Raw genomic sequence first — 14,771 nt, 5'->3', positions numbered from 1 at the left:
TTCAAACAATGTTTCTTGACATTGGAGGAATAACAATAGAATACCAAGTGCAGTCAGATGCTTCTGCTAAACCAATCAGCAACATTTCAGTTGTGTTAAGCAACCGTGTGGTACAAAACACACCAGGCATCTTTTCACTGGTCTTCACTTTTGTCCTCCAAACACTCTTTTGAAGATTGCGCGCAGGGGTTGGGAGCTGATGTATACTTTCTAGTGGATTCATCCTGGAGTATGGGAGAGGAGAACTTTAAGCATGTCAGACAATTTCTGTCCAGCTTGATCCAATCACTGCACCAGGTTGGAGGGGAGAGGTTTAAATTTGCCCTTGTGCAGTACAGTACCGAGCCACAAACTGAGTTCCAGCTCAACCGCTACCCAACAACACAGGGGGTCCTGGCACACATCGAGGCTATGCCTTATCGTGGTGGGGGAACCCAGACTGGCCTGGGCCTGGATTTCCTGACTCGTACACACATGACCACTGCGTCGGGCAGCCGCGCTGTTGATGGCGTGCCCCAGGTGGTGGTTGTGCTGACAGATGGGCGCTCCCAGGATGACGTGGCCGAGCCGGCTCAGGTGCTGTGGCTGGCAGGCGTGGAGGTGTTTGCAGTCGGAGTTCAGGATGCAGTTGATTCGGGGCTCAGGGACATGGCTAGCAAGCCCTATGACTCTCATGTGTTCAGTGTAGACTCTTTCCTGACTTTGGGGGATATAATTCAAGATTTAGCGGTGGGGCTTTGTGACGCAGTGACCCGGTCAGGGGGTGGTCCTGTGGCAAACAAGGCCCCCGTGTCTGGAGGAGGGACAGGTAATGAAATGGGACCAGTGTCACTACCATTACTAATGTGTCTACATGTGCAGGACGAAGGTGCTGCATATGTGGCCGTGACTGGATTTTATTATTAACACAATCAAGTGTTTTTTTTAACCACAATAACCTTTCACTGTCCATCTGCAAAATTAACATCACTTGTTTTGTCTTACCACACTTAATATTCACCTAATGCTTTAAAAAAAAAATCACAGTTAGCTCTGCATGTGATTGACATCCCTACAGCATCTCAGATTAGGGTGTGCACAGAAATATGCCTGTGCAAAGCCAGAACAAAAGCAATGACAATGGATTGAGAACAAGTTTTTTAAGTGTGCTCTTAAATTAGGCAGTTATTTCATTTCTGTGTTGGCAAACAGCCATAACCTCAGGTATAGTTTAAGACAGCATTTCCAGATGATGCTTACTAGAATTAGACACTACTGTGGTGAGAGGACACAATACAGACAGCAACAGAATATTGTAGAATACATGTATTGACACCTCAGACTGACATTTGTTCAGAAAACCTTTGGAAAAGAGAATGGACGGAAGGATGCCTCACCCTGTAAAGCATCACATCTCAACTCCAATCAATGAGCTATTAACCGTAGCTAACCACGCACCACTGCTTATGTGTCTTGCATTTTGTATTCTTTTCTTTTGTGTCAGTCACCATGTCTATCTGTGTAAAATATTTGCAACACTCTGTATTTAAAACAGCGATGAACCTGCTCGGACTCATCCTTGACCTGCAAAAGTGCTTTGAGAATATTTTTACATGTAGATGCCTTGAAATTCTATACAATATGTTATGATTGAATACCAGAAGTTAAAACACGTGTAAAATGTGTCCATATGATTCAACTTAAAATGAATTGGAAACACCAATATTCCCCAAAAATAAAAAAATTTGGAAAGATGAAATCACATGTAATATATTCTCAAATATTGTAGGCGTCCAGGATATGCCACAGGGTCATGGCTGGTCACTGTATCTGGGGTCCATAACAAGAGTCTGCATGGGATGGCTGAACTCAACGGAGTTTCTACAAGGGACACATCACACTAATTTAACAGAGAACTATGTAAAAGATTTAATGATAAAACAACAATTTTTTCATGCATTATTTTTATTTTTTGACTTGCAGTTGTTACCATAGTATAACCTCATAACACCCTTGGTTTTACATTTTAATTTCATTCAGATATATTTATAGTAAATAATAAGAAAATATTACTGAACCATGTAGTTAAATGTATTCATTATATTCACTTTAAACAATTAATATAATTTCATAGTAGCTTTGTTTTTTAATTTTCCCTACTTAAGGCTCAACAGTTGATTTTTATAATTCTTTTTAGCTTTTTAGTTCATGGTCACTCAGTCACAATCCACATTTCTGACTATTAACTATTTCTTTCTGTAAAAATCAAAATGTCATGCTTAGCTTTACATGTTGATGGATTTCTAATCTGCCCCTGATGTGGGAAAACATTAGTTTATCTGGGATTTAAATATGCTTTTTACCTAATTAAGATTGGCCATCCTAGATGAGGAGAATGAGCTCATCAGTGGTTAGTATTCATGATGACAACAACAGTACATATCTTTAGGAAATCTCCTTGGTTCAGCCTACATGCAGTATGATGTGTTTTGCAATGTTTGATTGATTTGTTCACTTTCAATGTTACTTGACACACACAATGATATGCACGAGTTCTTTGATTGGATTCTTTGTCTCTGCCTCACCATGTTAACGCTTTCACAAGTTCCATTTTGTTGTGTTTTCTCTCTCTCTCTCTTCCCTTAAAGCACACGATTCAGCTGACCTAGTGCTCTTAATTGATGGATCAGAGAACGTTGGAGCAGCAAACTTCCCCTTTGTGCGCGATTTGGTTTTGAGAATCATTGAGCCCCTTGATGTGGGCAGGGACACTGTTCGGGTGGCCTTGGCCCTGTACAACGGCAACCCACAGATAAAGTTCTATCTAAATAGCTATGACAGCAAATCATCAGTCCTGGAAGCGGTGAAGGGCCTTTCCTACTCAGGGGGCGATGAATCTAACCTGGGGTTGGCCATGGAGGAAGTAGCCAGCAGCCTTTTAAGCGAAACAGCTGGGGGCAGGGCTGACGAGGGTGTGCCCCAGATGTTGGTGGTTATCAGTGCTGGGCCGTCCACTGATGATACTGGTGCCGGTGACCGGGCCCTTAAGAGGGCCAGAGTTATCACATTTGGTGTGGCGATTGGTGACACGGCCAGAGCAGATCTGGAAGCAGTTGCTACAGATAAAAGTTTTGTCCTGTCAGCCAGTGATGTCAGAACAGTGGCGCCCATAGGTGACCAGCTGCTCCCGTTCATTAACGGGGGGGTCCAGCGCACCATTACAGTTCAGCACGAGTTCACAGAAGGTATGTAACTTCTCTGTAAATGTTGCCGAAGCATTGTGGTTGTAGATACAGACTTAAAAAAGGAAAAGCCATAAAGAACTCCTAATGAATGTAACATAGTGTACAAGGTAAGATATGCTAGTTCTAAACTTGGGAAAAAGGGAGTTTAACAGAGGTGGTAATACCACATTAAACATTACAAATGTATTGTTCTCTACTTGAAATTTGACTAAGCTGCTGCAAATGTATAGATCCACAAAGTTCAACTGAGCCATAACAAAGAAAGTCAACACAAGCTGAAAAGCTGCGTAGAATTGCAAAATGGCTTGTGCCCATATCCTATCATATTACTAACATACTGTGTACCCAAGTATATTCCTTAAAATGTGAGGGTTTGGGTGGTTGCTTTAGTTTCTTTTTCTCCTTCTTTGGTGCTTGGTTCTGTCTCGTCTCCCCGTGTTTGTGTCCTAGTTTCCTCCCGGTCTTGTGTAGTGGTCTCTGTCTTGTGTTCCCCGGTGAGTGTCTGTATGTTCTGTTTCCTGTTTTGTCTAGTCTTGCCTAGTTTGACTTCCTGTCTGCCTGATTGTCCTGACCCGCCCCAATGTGATTCACCTGACGTATCACCAGTTCCTTGTTACCTTGTTACCTTTTTACCTCGTTACCTCTTGTATTTTACCTCTGTGTTCCCTTTGTTGTTTGTCTTTTTGTTTTCTGAGAACAACAAAGCCTTGGAGTCCCCCCCCCTCCTGCCTGCCTGGCCTTCTCTGCTTCTGGGTCCTCCCTCCGCTCCCGTCACATGATAGCGCTGAAAGTGTTTTGAAGTTCTAAGTTCCTGCATTGAATTTAATATTTTGCGCAAAAAGCATGCAGTTTATGTCTGGATATCTTCTTTGTTGTCAAACTTTGAGAAAGTTCTAACAATTAATACAAAGTTCCAACAATCATTGCAATGCAGAGAACAAACACACTTTAAGTGCATGGCCCCTTTTTAAGGCTTTGTCAAATTCAATTCAATTATTTTATGAACTATATGAATGACCAAGACATAAAAAAACAGGTATCATCAATGGAAATGGAATTTCATTAAAGTTCAGGGTCAATGTATTTTAATTTCACATTTTTTTGATTAATCATTAATGTTATTCAACATTTCTATTCATGTTCTAATATTAAATTAAACTTTCTTTGGTACAATATATCTTGTCCATATGCAGCAAAAAAATGATTGAATTGCAAATCCTAATTCTTACCTTATGAGAACACATGTCAACTTTAACATTTAGAAGGCGTCCGTATGTTTTCTCCTATGTCAATATTAGTTCACACATTTACCTAGTAGTCCAATCTTAATATAAATTTTGAATCAAAGTATTAAAAATATATCCTTGGTGGGCTTTGGTAGCCCTTAGTACTTATAGATTTATTTTTTATAATTTTAAACTAGCTTTTATTCTCATATTAATGCATTTTCTGTTCTTTTCAGTGGTGCAAGTTGGACAACGAGACATCATTTTCCTCATCGACAGTACAATGGGTGCAACGCTTATCAACTCGGTGCGAGAATTCATCAAGCGGTTTGTCGACATCATGCCGATTGGTCCAGACGGAGTCCAAGTGGGTGTGGCCCTGTTCAGCAATGCCCCTCGACTTGAGATTGATCTCAACTCCTATGGATCCAGGGAGGAACTAACTGCTGCTTTGGGTGCGATCAAACCAAGACCGGGTCAGACCGTCAACATTGGAGCAGCCTTGGACTTCGTGCGGACAAATATGCTGCGGCCTGAGAGAGGCAGTCGTATCCAACAGGGGATACCCCAGCTTTTAATGTTGTTGACCAGTAAAAAGTCCAGTGACAGTGTGGAAGAACCTGCTTTGGCCCTGCAGCGACTGGGCGTGTTGACTCTAGCTGTGGGTTCCAAGACCGCGACGGAGAACGAGCTGCGGCAGATTGCCTTTGCTGATAGTGTTGCGTTCTTCCTGAAAGACCTACGAGCGCTGCTTCGCAACCCAAAGGCCATTGTTGATGCGCTCTCCACTCTAGCTGGGGTGGTGGTTACTGAAACGCCCACTGAGCCAGGTACTGCTTTGTCTTTCACAAACATCTTCTACATTTTAAAAATATATTTGATGTCATTATTCAATGAATGAAATGGAAATATACAGATAAGTGACAAATTTAAAGGAAAACCTTGAATAAATAAGTGGAAAAACAACAAATGCAGATGCTTTGGAACAGTTGTGCTGCGTGATAAGATTGAGCAATTGAAATCCTCCTTTGTTGTATGAAAAATGCCACTGAACAAGTGGGAAATTGTGAACCAACCTGCTTTCCAGCGCTATCATTGAACCTCCAAAAAGGGAAATGTCTTTTGGAGGATTTGGAAGTCTGGGATAAATGGTGTCCCAATTACAGAGTTTACAATACTCAGGACAGGATTGTGAAACTGTTGAATTTATGATGGTGGCAATTATTTGGGCTTCAAAACAATGAACGTGAGGTAAACAGTAGAAATATGTTTTAGTAATCGGAAGGCCGATGCTGATGACTATATGCAGCCCATTTGTAAGTTAGAGTGTTTGCTGGCTATGGCAACTAGTGCCAGCTTAGCTTTGTCATCGGCTGAGTCTAAGGACAAGGCTACATAGACATTAACACGTACAGTTTAAGGGACATAGTTCAGCTGTGAGCTTACTTAGTTGTAAGTATTATCAATAGAACTAAGTAAGAGTAAACAATTATTTAAATACTTAATATTAGTGGTGCTTTCACACCTGAGCAGTTTGGTCCATTTAACCTAAACCTTGAGCACTTAGTTGGATAGCTCAGTTTGTTTATGGTGGTGTGAAAGTGAAAAAAATGCAACAATCTTGCAACTTCAACCCCAAATCACACTGAGTCTAATGAACTATAGGTGTAAAAGCACACTTAATTTACATAAGGGATGACCAAGAATACATTGCCAAGAAACATATTAAGTTAAAAATTCAGTGCCTTTTGTCTTCAGCATCTCAGACATTGTTTCTGTTTTTTTGATTGCAAAGAGAAAAAGAAATATTCTTTTGGGGGGTGTGCATAGATAAATGTGTGTCCTCTTACCCAACTATTAGCTTATAGGGATGAAAACAAGGGCCCAGACCAAAGATTCAACTTCACAGCATATACAGATAACAGTTTCAATCATTTGAGCTATCATTATGTCCGTAACAGTGTTACATCGTCCTGAGCCTGAAATTATATGTACTTATTAGTATTATAAAGAAGATAATTTTTTTTTTTTGTGCTTTTCCCTAGTGGTGGAGATAACCACAGTGCAGACTCAAAAAGTGGTTCGAGACATTGTCTTCCTTGTGGATGGATCCAACTACATTGGCAGCAGTAACTTTCCCTATGTGAGAGATTTCATCATCAACGTGGTCAACCAGCTGGATGTACGTCCCGACAGGGTCAAGATTGGTCTCCTGCAGTTTGCCGAGAGCCCAAAAATTGAATTTTATCTGAACAGCTACAGCAACAGGGAAGATGTTGTGAATAAAATCTCTCAACTCAGGCTGACTGGAGGCTCAGTTTTGAATACAGGAGCTGCCATGAATTATGCCCTTGCCAACATGTTCCAGCCATCAACTGGGTCACGTAGGAAGCAGGGAGTCCAGCAGGTATTGGTTCTGATCACAGGTGGTCCAGTCCAGGATCAGGCTAAAAATGCAGCTGATAGATTGGCTCTTGCTGGTGTCTTGACCTTCACGGTCAGTTCTGGGCAAGCAGATGAAGCCCTAATGAAAACAGTTGCCTTTGTTGAAGATCTGGCTTACCATGAAACAAGCTTCTCATATTTGCCAGCTCTGGCTGAACAAATAATGCCAAAGTTGATAACAGTGGTTGGCGATACAGATGTGACAGAAACATCATTCCCTGATGAAACTGGTGAGTGTTTCTTTTAACATACAGTATATCCGTTTCGATTACTGAAACAAATGTGACTTATGTAAAGGTTTCCCTGGTATCATTGTCTTTGTTTTCCCTCAGATGTGGTTGTTGGAGGAGAAAGAGATGTTGCCTTTCTCATTGATGGCACAGAAAATGTCAGAAGAGATTTTGCCTACATCCGAGATTTTATCCTTAAAGTCATCGAACCACTTGATGTTGGGATTGACAGGGTGCGAGTTTCAGTGGTTCAACACAGCGAGAGGCCAACTCCAACTTTCTACCTTAACTCTTATCAGACCAAAGATGAGGTGAAAAGAGCGGTCACAGAAATGACATTGGCTGGTGGACGTACTCTCAACACAGGAGCTGCTCTGAGATTCATGAAGGACACCATCTTGTCTGAAAGTTATGGTAGCCGCGCTTCACAAAATGTCCCTCAGTTCCTGATCGTTTTGGCTGCAGGCAGGTCCAGGGACAGTGTAAAGGATTCGGCTGGTGCGCTAAAGACAGACGGAGTGGTACCTTTTGGTGTTGGTGTCAAGGATGCAGACCCAAAACAGATTGGGGAAATTTCACACAACCCTTCCTTTGCCTTCAATGTGAGGGAATTCAGCGAGCTGAGCACCGTCACACAAAGGCTCAACAACTACGTGAGCCTACCAAGTGAAGAGCTGACCACAGTTCTACGGGAAGGTAAGCTAAATCTCTTTCCCTAGTGGCGTTTTAAACGTGCTGTAAGAAAACAACACTTCGACTGATGTTTTCGGTGCTTAACTGAATTTCATTTGTTGTCTTAGTACAAAGCAATGCTGCAAAAAGAGATATTGTGTTCCTCCTGGATGGCTCTGATAACACAATGAATGGATTCCCAGAGATAAAACTCTTTGTTAAGAGCATAGTGGAGAGCCTCTCTGTCAATGAGGGCCAAGACAGAGTGTCTGTGGTTCAGTTCGCTAATAACCCTGAGGTCAACTTTTATCTGAGTTCTCACAAGGCAAAGGATGACATTATAAATGCAATAGATAATTTAAGGCACAAGGGTGGGAGGCGCCTTAACATCGGGGGAGCTCTCCAGTTCGTGAGGCACAGTGTCTTTACTTCCTCAACGGGCAGTAGAAGACTAGAAGGAGTGCCCCAGATCCTAATTCTTCTAAGTACAAAACCGTCCACTGATAACGTGAGAAGCCCGGCTATTGCTCTTAAAGAGCATGGAATTGTGTCCGTGGGGGTTGGAGTGGGAGATGCCAATCTTTCAGAGTTGGAAATGATTGCTTTCAAGCCTGGTTTTACATACAAAGTCATTGATTTCTCCAACTTACCCTCAATCCACTCACAAATTGTTGATACACTGAACATAAACAAAGAAACTGTGGAAACCATGACTGGAATCTCAGATTTAGTAGGTAAGAATTCCACATTTCAATATATGCCTGAGAATGGAGTACAGTATTTGTCTTCAGAATAAAATTGTTTACTCTCTGTTATACTTTCTTTCAAATGTACTGTATTTAACAATAATTATTTATATTTTTTCTTATTACCCTTGCTTGAATATCTATACTGTTTCAAAAGGAAGTGTTCTGTATTTCTTAGGCTTTCAAGAATGTTGCCCACTTAATTCCTCTTTTCAATTGTCCGCGTCAATAAGTCGACAAATTCTTTCACACATCTTTCTGATAAAAAGATGGTTCTTTAGAAGTTCTGCTTAAAATAACACTTTCAGAGAAGTGGCTCATCTTTCTTTCAGTGATCATCCTCTGAGCTTGCTCATGCTGTTCAAAATGCAGCGTAGAAAAGTCTTTAATGCACAGTCCGTGAATTCTTTTTTTTATCCATTACCTTGTTGGCACAGGGAGCAGTAAGAGGGACATAGTGTTTCTCCTCGATGGGTCAGATGCTTCTAGAAATGGACTCCCAGCTCTTCGTGAGTTCATCAGAAGAATGGTGGAAGAGCTGGACATTGGCGAAGATAAGGTTCGAGTGGCCGTCATACTGTATAGTAATGACACCAAAGTTTATTTTAACCTAAAAACTCACAGATTAAAAAAGGCCATCATCTATGCTGTGAGAAGTCTCCGCCACAAAGGCGGAAAAACTCGGAATACTGGAGCTGCTCTACAGTTCGTGCGAGACCATATTTTCACGACTTCGTTTGGGAGTAGACGCCTTGAGGGAGTCCCTCAGATTCTGCTTTTACTGACAGGTGGAAAGTCCAATGATGATGTTTCAGGAGCAGCATTAGACATGAAACAAAACGGAGTTCTGTCTTTCGCCATTGGAATGAAAAACACTGAACAGGAGGAGCTTCAAAAAATTGCCTCCTCCTCCAGATTTCTTTTCAACCTTCCTGTCTTTGGTGAACTTTTGTCCATTCAGCCAGAGATAGCTGCATTTGTCCAGGCCGAAATACAAATTGAGCCTCCCACCATTGTAGGTAAGAAGTGTCAAAGATTCATTTTTGAGAATGAATCAAACGGACTCCCCTTATGGCTGTGGTTGAATACACTTGGTCTTTGATAGTTTGAATTGCAATGGAACTGCATCATCTTCTGAAAAATGTCAGTCGATCAGTTTCATGTTTCTCAAACTGTCTCCACTGGCTCGTGGCAACTTCCCTGTTGCGCTGTTACCTTTTTGGCTCTCATCCTTCTTCTTCTACCTTGGGGGGAGTCTTTCTTGACAGCCCCACATCAGCAAATGTCATTTCTTTCTATTCTTAAGCTCTTTCTTGAGCCAATGATAGTCACATCATTGACCGTATAGTTGGAGATAAAGAAGAATACTGAAATCTTTTTCAGCTTTCTACATCTTTCATTTGTGAAAGAAGAATTTGCCTCTTATCTTATCTGTATGAGTTATTTCCAAGTTTCTCAATAATTACTTTTTCTACCAGTTTTCTTAAATGTTCTTCCATCTAACTCCTTGTTTACCAAAGTTATTAGTTTGACTTTCAATTACCAGCTCTTTTGGCTTTACCAACCATCTTATGTGTAATTATTGCACCGCAATAGTATTTTAACTTATGTATTACATGTCTCATTCCTAAACAAGATTTTCCTATTCTGTTTTAGTTGAATTAGAGTCCCCTCAAAGAGACATAGTGTTTCTATTGGACGGGTCAGATGAGACACAGAGTGGGTTCCCAGCAATGAAAAGTTTTGTCCAAAGAGTGGTAGAAACACTCAGTGTTGGTGAGGACAAAGACCGTGTGTCTGTGGTCCAGTATAGCAGAGATCCAGAGACTCATTTCAGTTTGAACACCTACAAAGAAAAACAAAATGTTCTTGCTGCTGTCCAGCAGTTAAACCATAAAGGGGGCAGACCCCTCAACACTGGGGCAGCTCTTGACTATGTGAGGAAAAATGCTTTCACTGATTCCTCTGGGAGTCGGCATCAAGACGGTGTCCCTCAGATATTGATTCTGTTGAATGGGGGAAGATCTCAAGATGATGTTGCAAGTGCCGCTGCCGCTCTAAAACAGGACAACGTTGTTCCATTCTGTGTGGGAACGAGAAATGCAGACATACTCGAGCTCCAAATGATTGCACATAACCCTTCCTATGCTTTCTCTGTGCTTCGGTTTGATGACATGGGTAACTTCCATCAACAACTTGTGTCATTTGTGAAAAGGGTGCCTCGACAGCAGCCAAGACTAAAATCAAACAATGTATTGGGTAAGACTGTCTATCAATCTTAGCAATAATATTTTGTTCTACTATTGAATAACCCTGTGTAACTTACTGAGCATCATATTTATATCTGTCACAGATCAAACTGAATCCAATCAACGCGACATTGTATTTTTACTGGATTCTTCGGATGAAATGCAAAATGACTTTAAGGCAATACTTGGCTTTGTTGAGACAATGGTGGACAAATTCGATGTGGATGAGAACAAAGATCGTGTGTCAGTGGTGCAGTACAGCAGAACACCATCTGTTGAATTTTTTCTAAACACATTCAAAACACAGCAGGATGTTGCTGCCAACGTGCAAAGTGTCAGGCATAAAGGGGGCACGCCCCTCAATACCGGTGCAGCCCTTCAGTTTGTCAAGGATAATGTTTTTACCACCGCTGCTGGAAGTAGGTACCAACAGGGTGTCCCTCAGATTCTGGTTCTCTTAACTGGTGGACGTTCCAGTGATAATGTCAGCAATGCTGCAGAAAACTTGAGAGGAATGGGTGTTATGGTATATGTGGTGGGAACAAAGAATGCAGATACCCTTGAAATCCAGTCTGTTTCACAGGAAGCCAGTCATGCTTTCTTTGCTGCAGACTCCAGTGATCTGTCAGGCATTGAACAACAAATGTTTTCTGTCATCAAGAAGAGTGAGACCCCTTCTGTCAAACCGGCATTGTATGGTAAGACATTGTGATGACTTCACGTTATATGCCGTGTGCACAACTTCATGCATTATCAGACTGACGTGGACCTCAAGTCATTTATTCTATATGAAGGTCAATGATGGACAGCAACAGACTAGTGCCCTTTTGGTTACGGTGACTGTTTTAGGCTTTCCTCATGTTGTTTTGTTTGTGTCAACAAAGATGGTCCTCTAAAATAATAGAGCAAGTTGTGTACACAGGGTTAGTGAACATTTGTGATAAGAAACACTTATGCCAATTTGTTTAAATGCTTGTGTGATTACAGATCCCAACAGAAGAGACATTGTTTTTCTGCTTGATGATTCTGATGATTCTCAGCAAAGATTCCCAGAAATTAAAGATTTTGTGCAGAGAATAGTGGCGGACATAAACATCGATGCAAACAAAGATCACGTGGCTGTGGTCCAGTACAGCAACACAGTGGAGACTGAGTTTAACTTGGGCCGTTACTCAACAGAGGATGAGGTCCTTGATAGAGTGAGAGGCCTCAGTCACAAAGGAGGTTATCCTCATAACATTGGAGCAGCTCTCCGGTATGTAAGGGAACATATTTTTACTTCTGACTCAGGAAGTCGACTTCTTGAAGGAGTTCCACAGATACTCATACTACTAAGTGGTGGAAGATCTGGAGATGACATAAGAACTCCAGTCAGAATGCTGAAAGAGATGGGTGTCATTTCAATTGCCATTGGAACAACTGACGCTGACACCCTAGAGATGCAGACAATATCTCATGAACCCAATTATGCAATCTCTATTACAGATTATGAGGAGCTTCATACTGCTAAGCAGGATGTGTTGTCACTGTTAAGAGATGCTTCGCACCATGTAGAGCAAACCACTCCCCAAAAGGGTTTTGGTAAGATGCTATATTTAAACCTTTTAGCTTTAACATGGACTGAGATGATTTTCATTGACTGAATTATTGGGGACTATAACTGTAGCTGTTTACCGGTACCTTCAGAAAATCACAATGCCTTTGTTTCTCCATCTTTTGTCTTTGTTACAGATTCTGAGAAACATGACATAGTATTTCTTATTGATGGATCATATGACTCACGCAATGGTTTTGAAGAGATACGAGGCTTTGTTGAAAAAATGGTTGAAAGTTTGAATCTAGATGAAAACAGAGACCGAGTGGCTTTTGTTCAATACAGCCGTGATGCCACAGTCAATTTTTACCTGAATTCCTACTCATCCAAGAACGATGTGCTCAATTCCATAAGAACAATAAGGCATAAGTTGGGGAGACCCCTCAACATTGGCAAAGCACTGGAGTTCGTCAGAGACAATGTCTTTGCTGCTTCAGTTGGAGGCAGACGTGCAGAATCAGTCCCTCAATATCTGTATGTATTTAGTGGAGGAAGATCAGGGGAAGATGTCAGAGGACCAGCACAGTCTCTCAAAGAAAATGGGATAAAGACTTTAACTATTGGAACAAAGAATGCTGATACATTGGAAATGCAAACAATCTCTTTCACGCCAGCACATTATTTTCATGTTACAAACTTTCAAAATCTGCAAAGCATCCATCCATCTGTAAAAGCTACATTGAGCGGTGCTCAAGAAACAACTGACATTCCTGGTAAGACCTAGAAAATAATTAGCATTTTAGAGAAGTTTTTTTACATGGAAATAAAAGTTGTATACCATGGGTATGTTTCTGTGTATAGCAAATGTGGTTTTGTAAAATGTTTGTATCCATTTCAGATACGTCCACAAGTCCAGAAATAAAACTCCACAGTGCCGATGTGGTTTTTCTCCTTGATGGCTCTGATGACATGCAAGCAAGTGAAAGACAAATTTTGGATTTTGTCAAAGAGCTTGTCATGCAATTAGAAATTGGGCCAAACAAAGTACAAATTGCTTTGATTCAGTACAGCACAGAGCCCACTGCTGATTTTCTCCTGAACACTCACTCACTAAAAGACGAAGTGTTGAGTCATTTGAACAATGTGAAACTGAAAGGAGGGTTCACTGTGAACACGGGTGTAGCCCTTGATTATGTGAAGAACAATGTGTTCACTGCTTCATCTGGAGGCAGAGCCCAGCAGGGAGTCCCACAGATACTGATTCACTTAAGTGGGAGAAAGTCAGACGATGACGTCTCAGGTCCAGTGGATGGACTGAAAAATGCTGGAATTGTCATTTTCAGTGTTGGCGTGAATGATGCTGATAGGCTGGCGATGGAACATTTAGCACACAGATCTAGGAAGAAGTATTTTATCAACAATATTTCTGACTTGCTCTCAGACATTGCATCTCACAAACACACTGTCAGCCCTGGCATAGGTGAGTAAAACAATAATATTAATTAATTTAACTTTATACCTTATCTTTAATAAATCTGTTATTACTAGGCACATCTACTAATATCTGTATATATGCACAACCTGTAAACTGCAAATATTTACAGCAAATCAGATTTCTGTGGCATTTTGAACTAACACAAATTACATGATTATGGAATTTTCTAGGTTCAAGCTCCAGTGTGAACAGAGATATTGTCTTTCTCATTGATGGATCTGATGATGTCAGGAGTCAATTCTCTGCTGTACGTGAATTTGTTGCAAAAATGGTTGAGAGCTTTGACTTAAACCAAGGAAAAGATAAAGTTGCTGTTGTACAGTATAGCAACAATGCTGAACTCAGTTTCAATCTGAATACTTACAACACAAAAGATGATGTTCGTAAGCACGTCGCAAGCTTAAAACCAAAAGGCGGAAGGCCTCAGTATATCGGAGCGGCGTTGCAGTTTGTGAGGGACAATGTCTTTGTTTTGAATGCTGGAAGTCGACATCATGAAGGTGCCAAGCAGATACTTGTTATGCTGGCTGGTGGGAGATCTAGAGATTCTCCACGAGGCCCAGCAAGCATGCTCAAGGTTGCAGGGGTTGTCACATTTGCAATTGGGTCAAGAATGTCAAATCCAGCTGAGATGCAACTCATATCTTCTGACCCAAATCATGCTTACTCAGTCCCTGATTTTGTAAATCTTTCTGTTATTCAACAAAGTTTGATGAGTCATCTTACTCAAATTGGGGATGAGAAGGAAACTATAACAGGTAAGAATTTAGATAACAGCATTAATAAAGGAAATGTAAACATAGAGGTTAGCTTTCATCATCTGACAGTTGCACTGGAAAACGTTTGACACATCACCCTAAATATGTCTGAATTTCTATATTCCTTAGTGGAGAGACAACCATCAGGAAGGGATGTTGTCTTCTTGTTGGATGGATCTGATGGTACTAGAA

At 41.1% G+C, this 14,771-nt stretch overlaps 1 protein-coding gene across 3 annotated transcripts in view; it reads left to right on the top strand.

Moving 5' to 3' along the window:
- Window positions 1–14,771, top strand: part of LOC117952542 (collagen alpha-3(VI) chain-like) — a 48,803-nt gene that overhangs the window by 11,413 nt on the left and 22,619 nt on the right. The window contains exons 3-7 of one of the 3 annotated variants that reach the window (XM_034884896.1): window positions 176–808; window positions 2,628–3,224; window positions 4,687–5,280; window positions 6,496–7,125; window positions 7,228–7,821. In XM_034884896.1, the coding sequence (XP_034740787.1) occupies window positions 176–808; window positions 2,628–3,224; window positions 4,687–5,280; window positions 6,496–7,125; window positions 7,228–7,821 (3,048 nt within the window). The remainder of the gene's footprint in view (window positions 1–175; window positions 809–2,627; window positions 3,225–4,686; window positions 5,281–6,495; window positions 7,126–7,227; window positions 7,822–14,771) is intronic. The other 2 variants (XM_034884897.1, XM_034884899.1) reach the window with 2 other exon arrangements.

Source organism: Etheostoma cragini, chromosome 11 (genome assembly GCF_013103735.1).
Source record: "Etheostoma cragini isolate CJK2018 chromosome 11, CSU_Ecrag_1.0, whole genome shotgun sequence".
NCBI classification, from domain to species: domain Eukaryota; kingdom Metazoa; phylum Chordata; class Actinopteri; order Perciformes; family Percidae; genus Etheostoma; species Etheostoma cragini.
The sequence above is the reverse complement of the archived record's forward strand: the minus strand, read 5'-3'. Positions and strand labels throughout refer to the sequence as shown.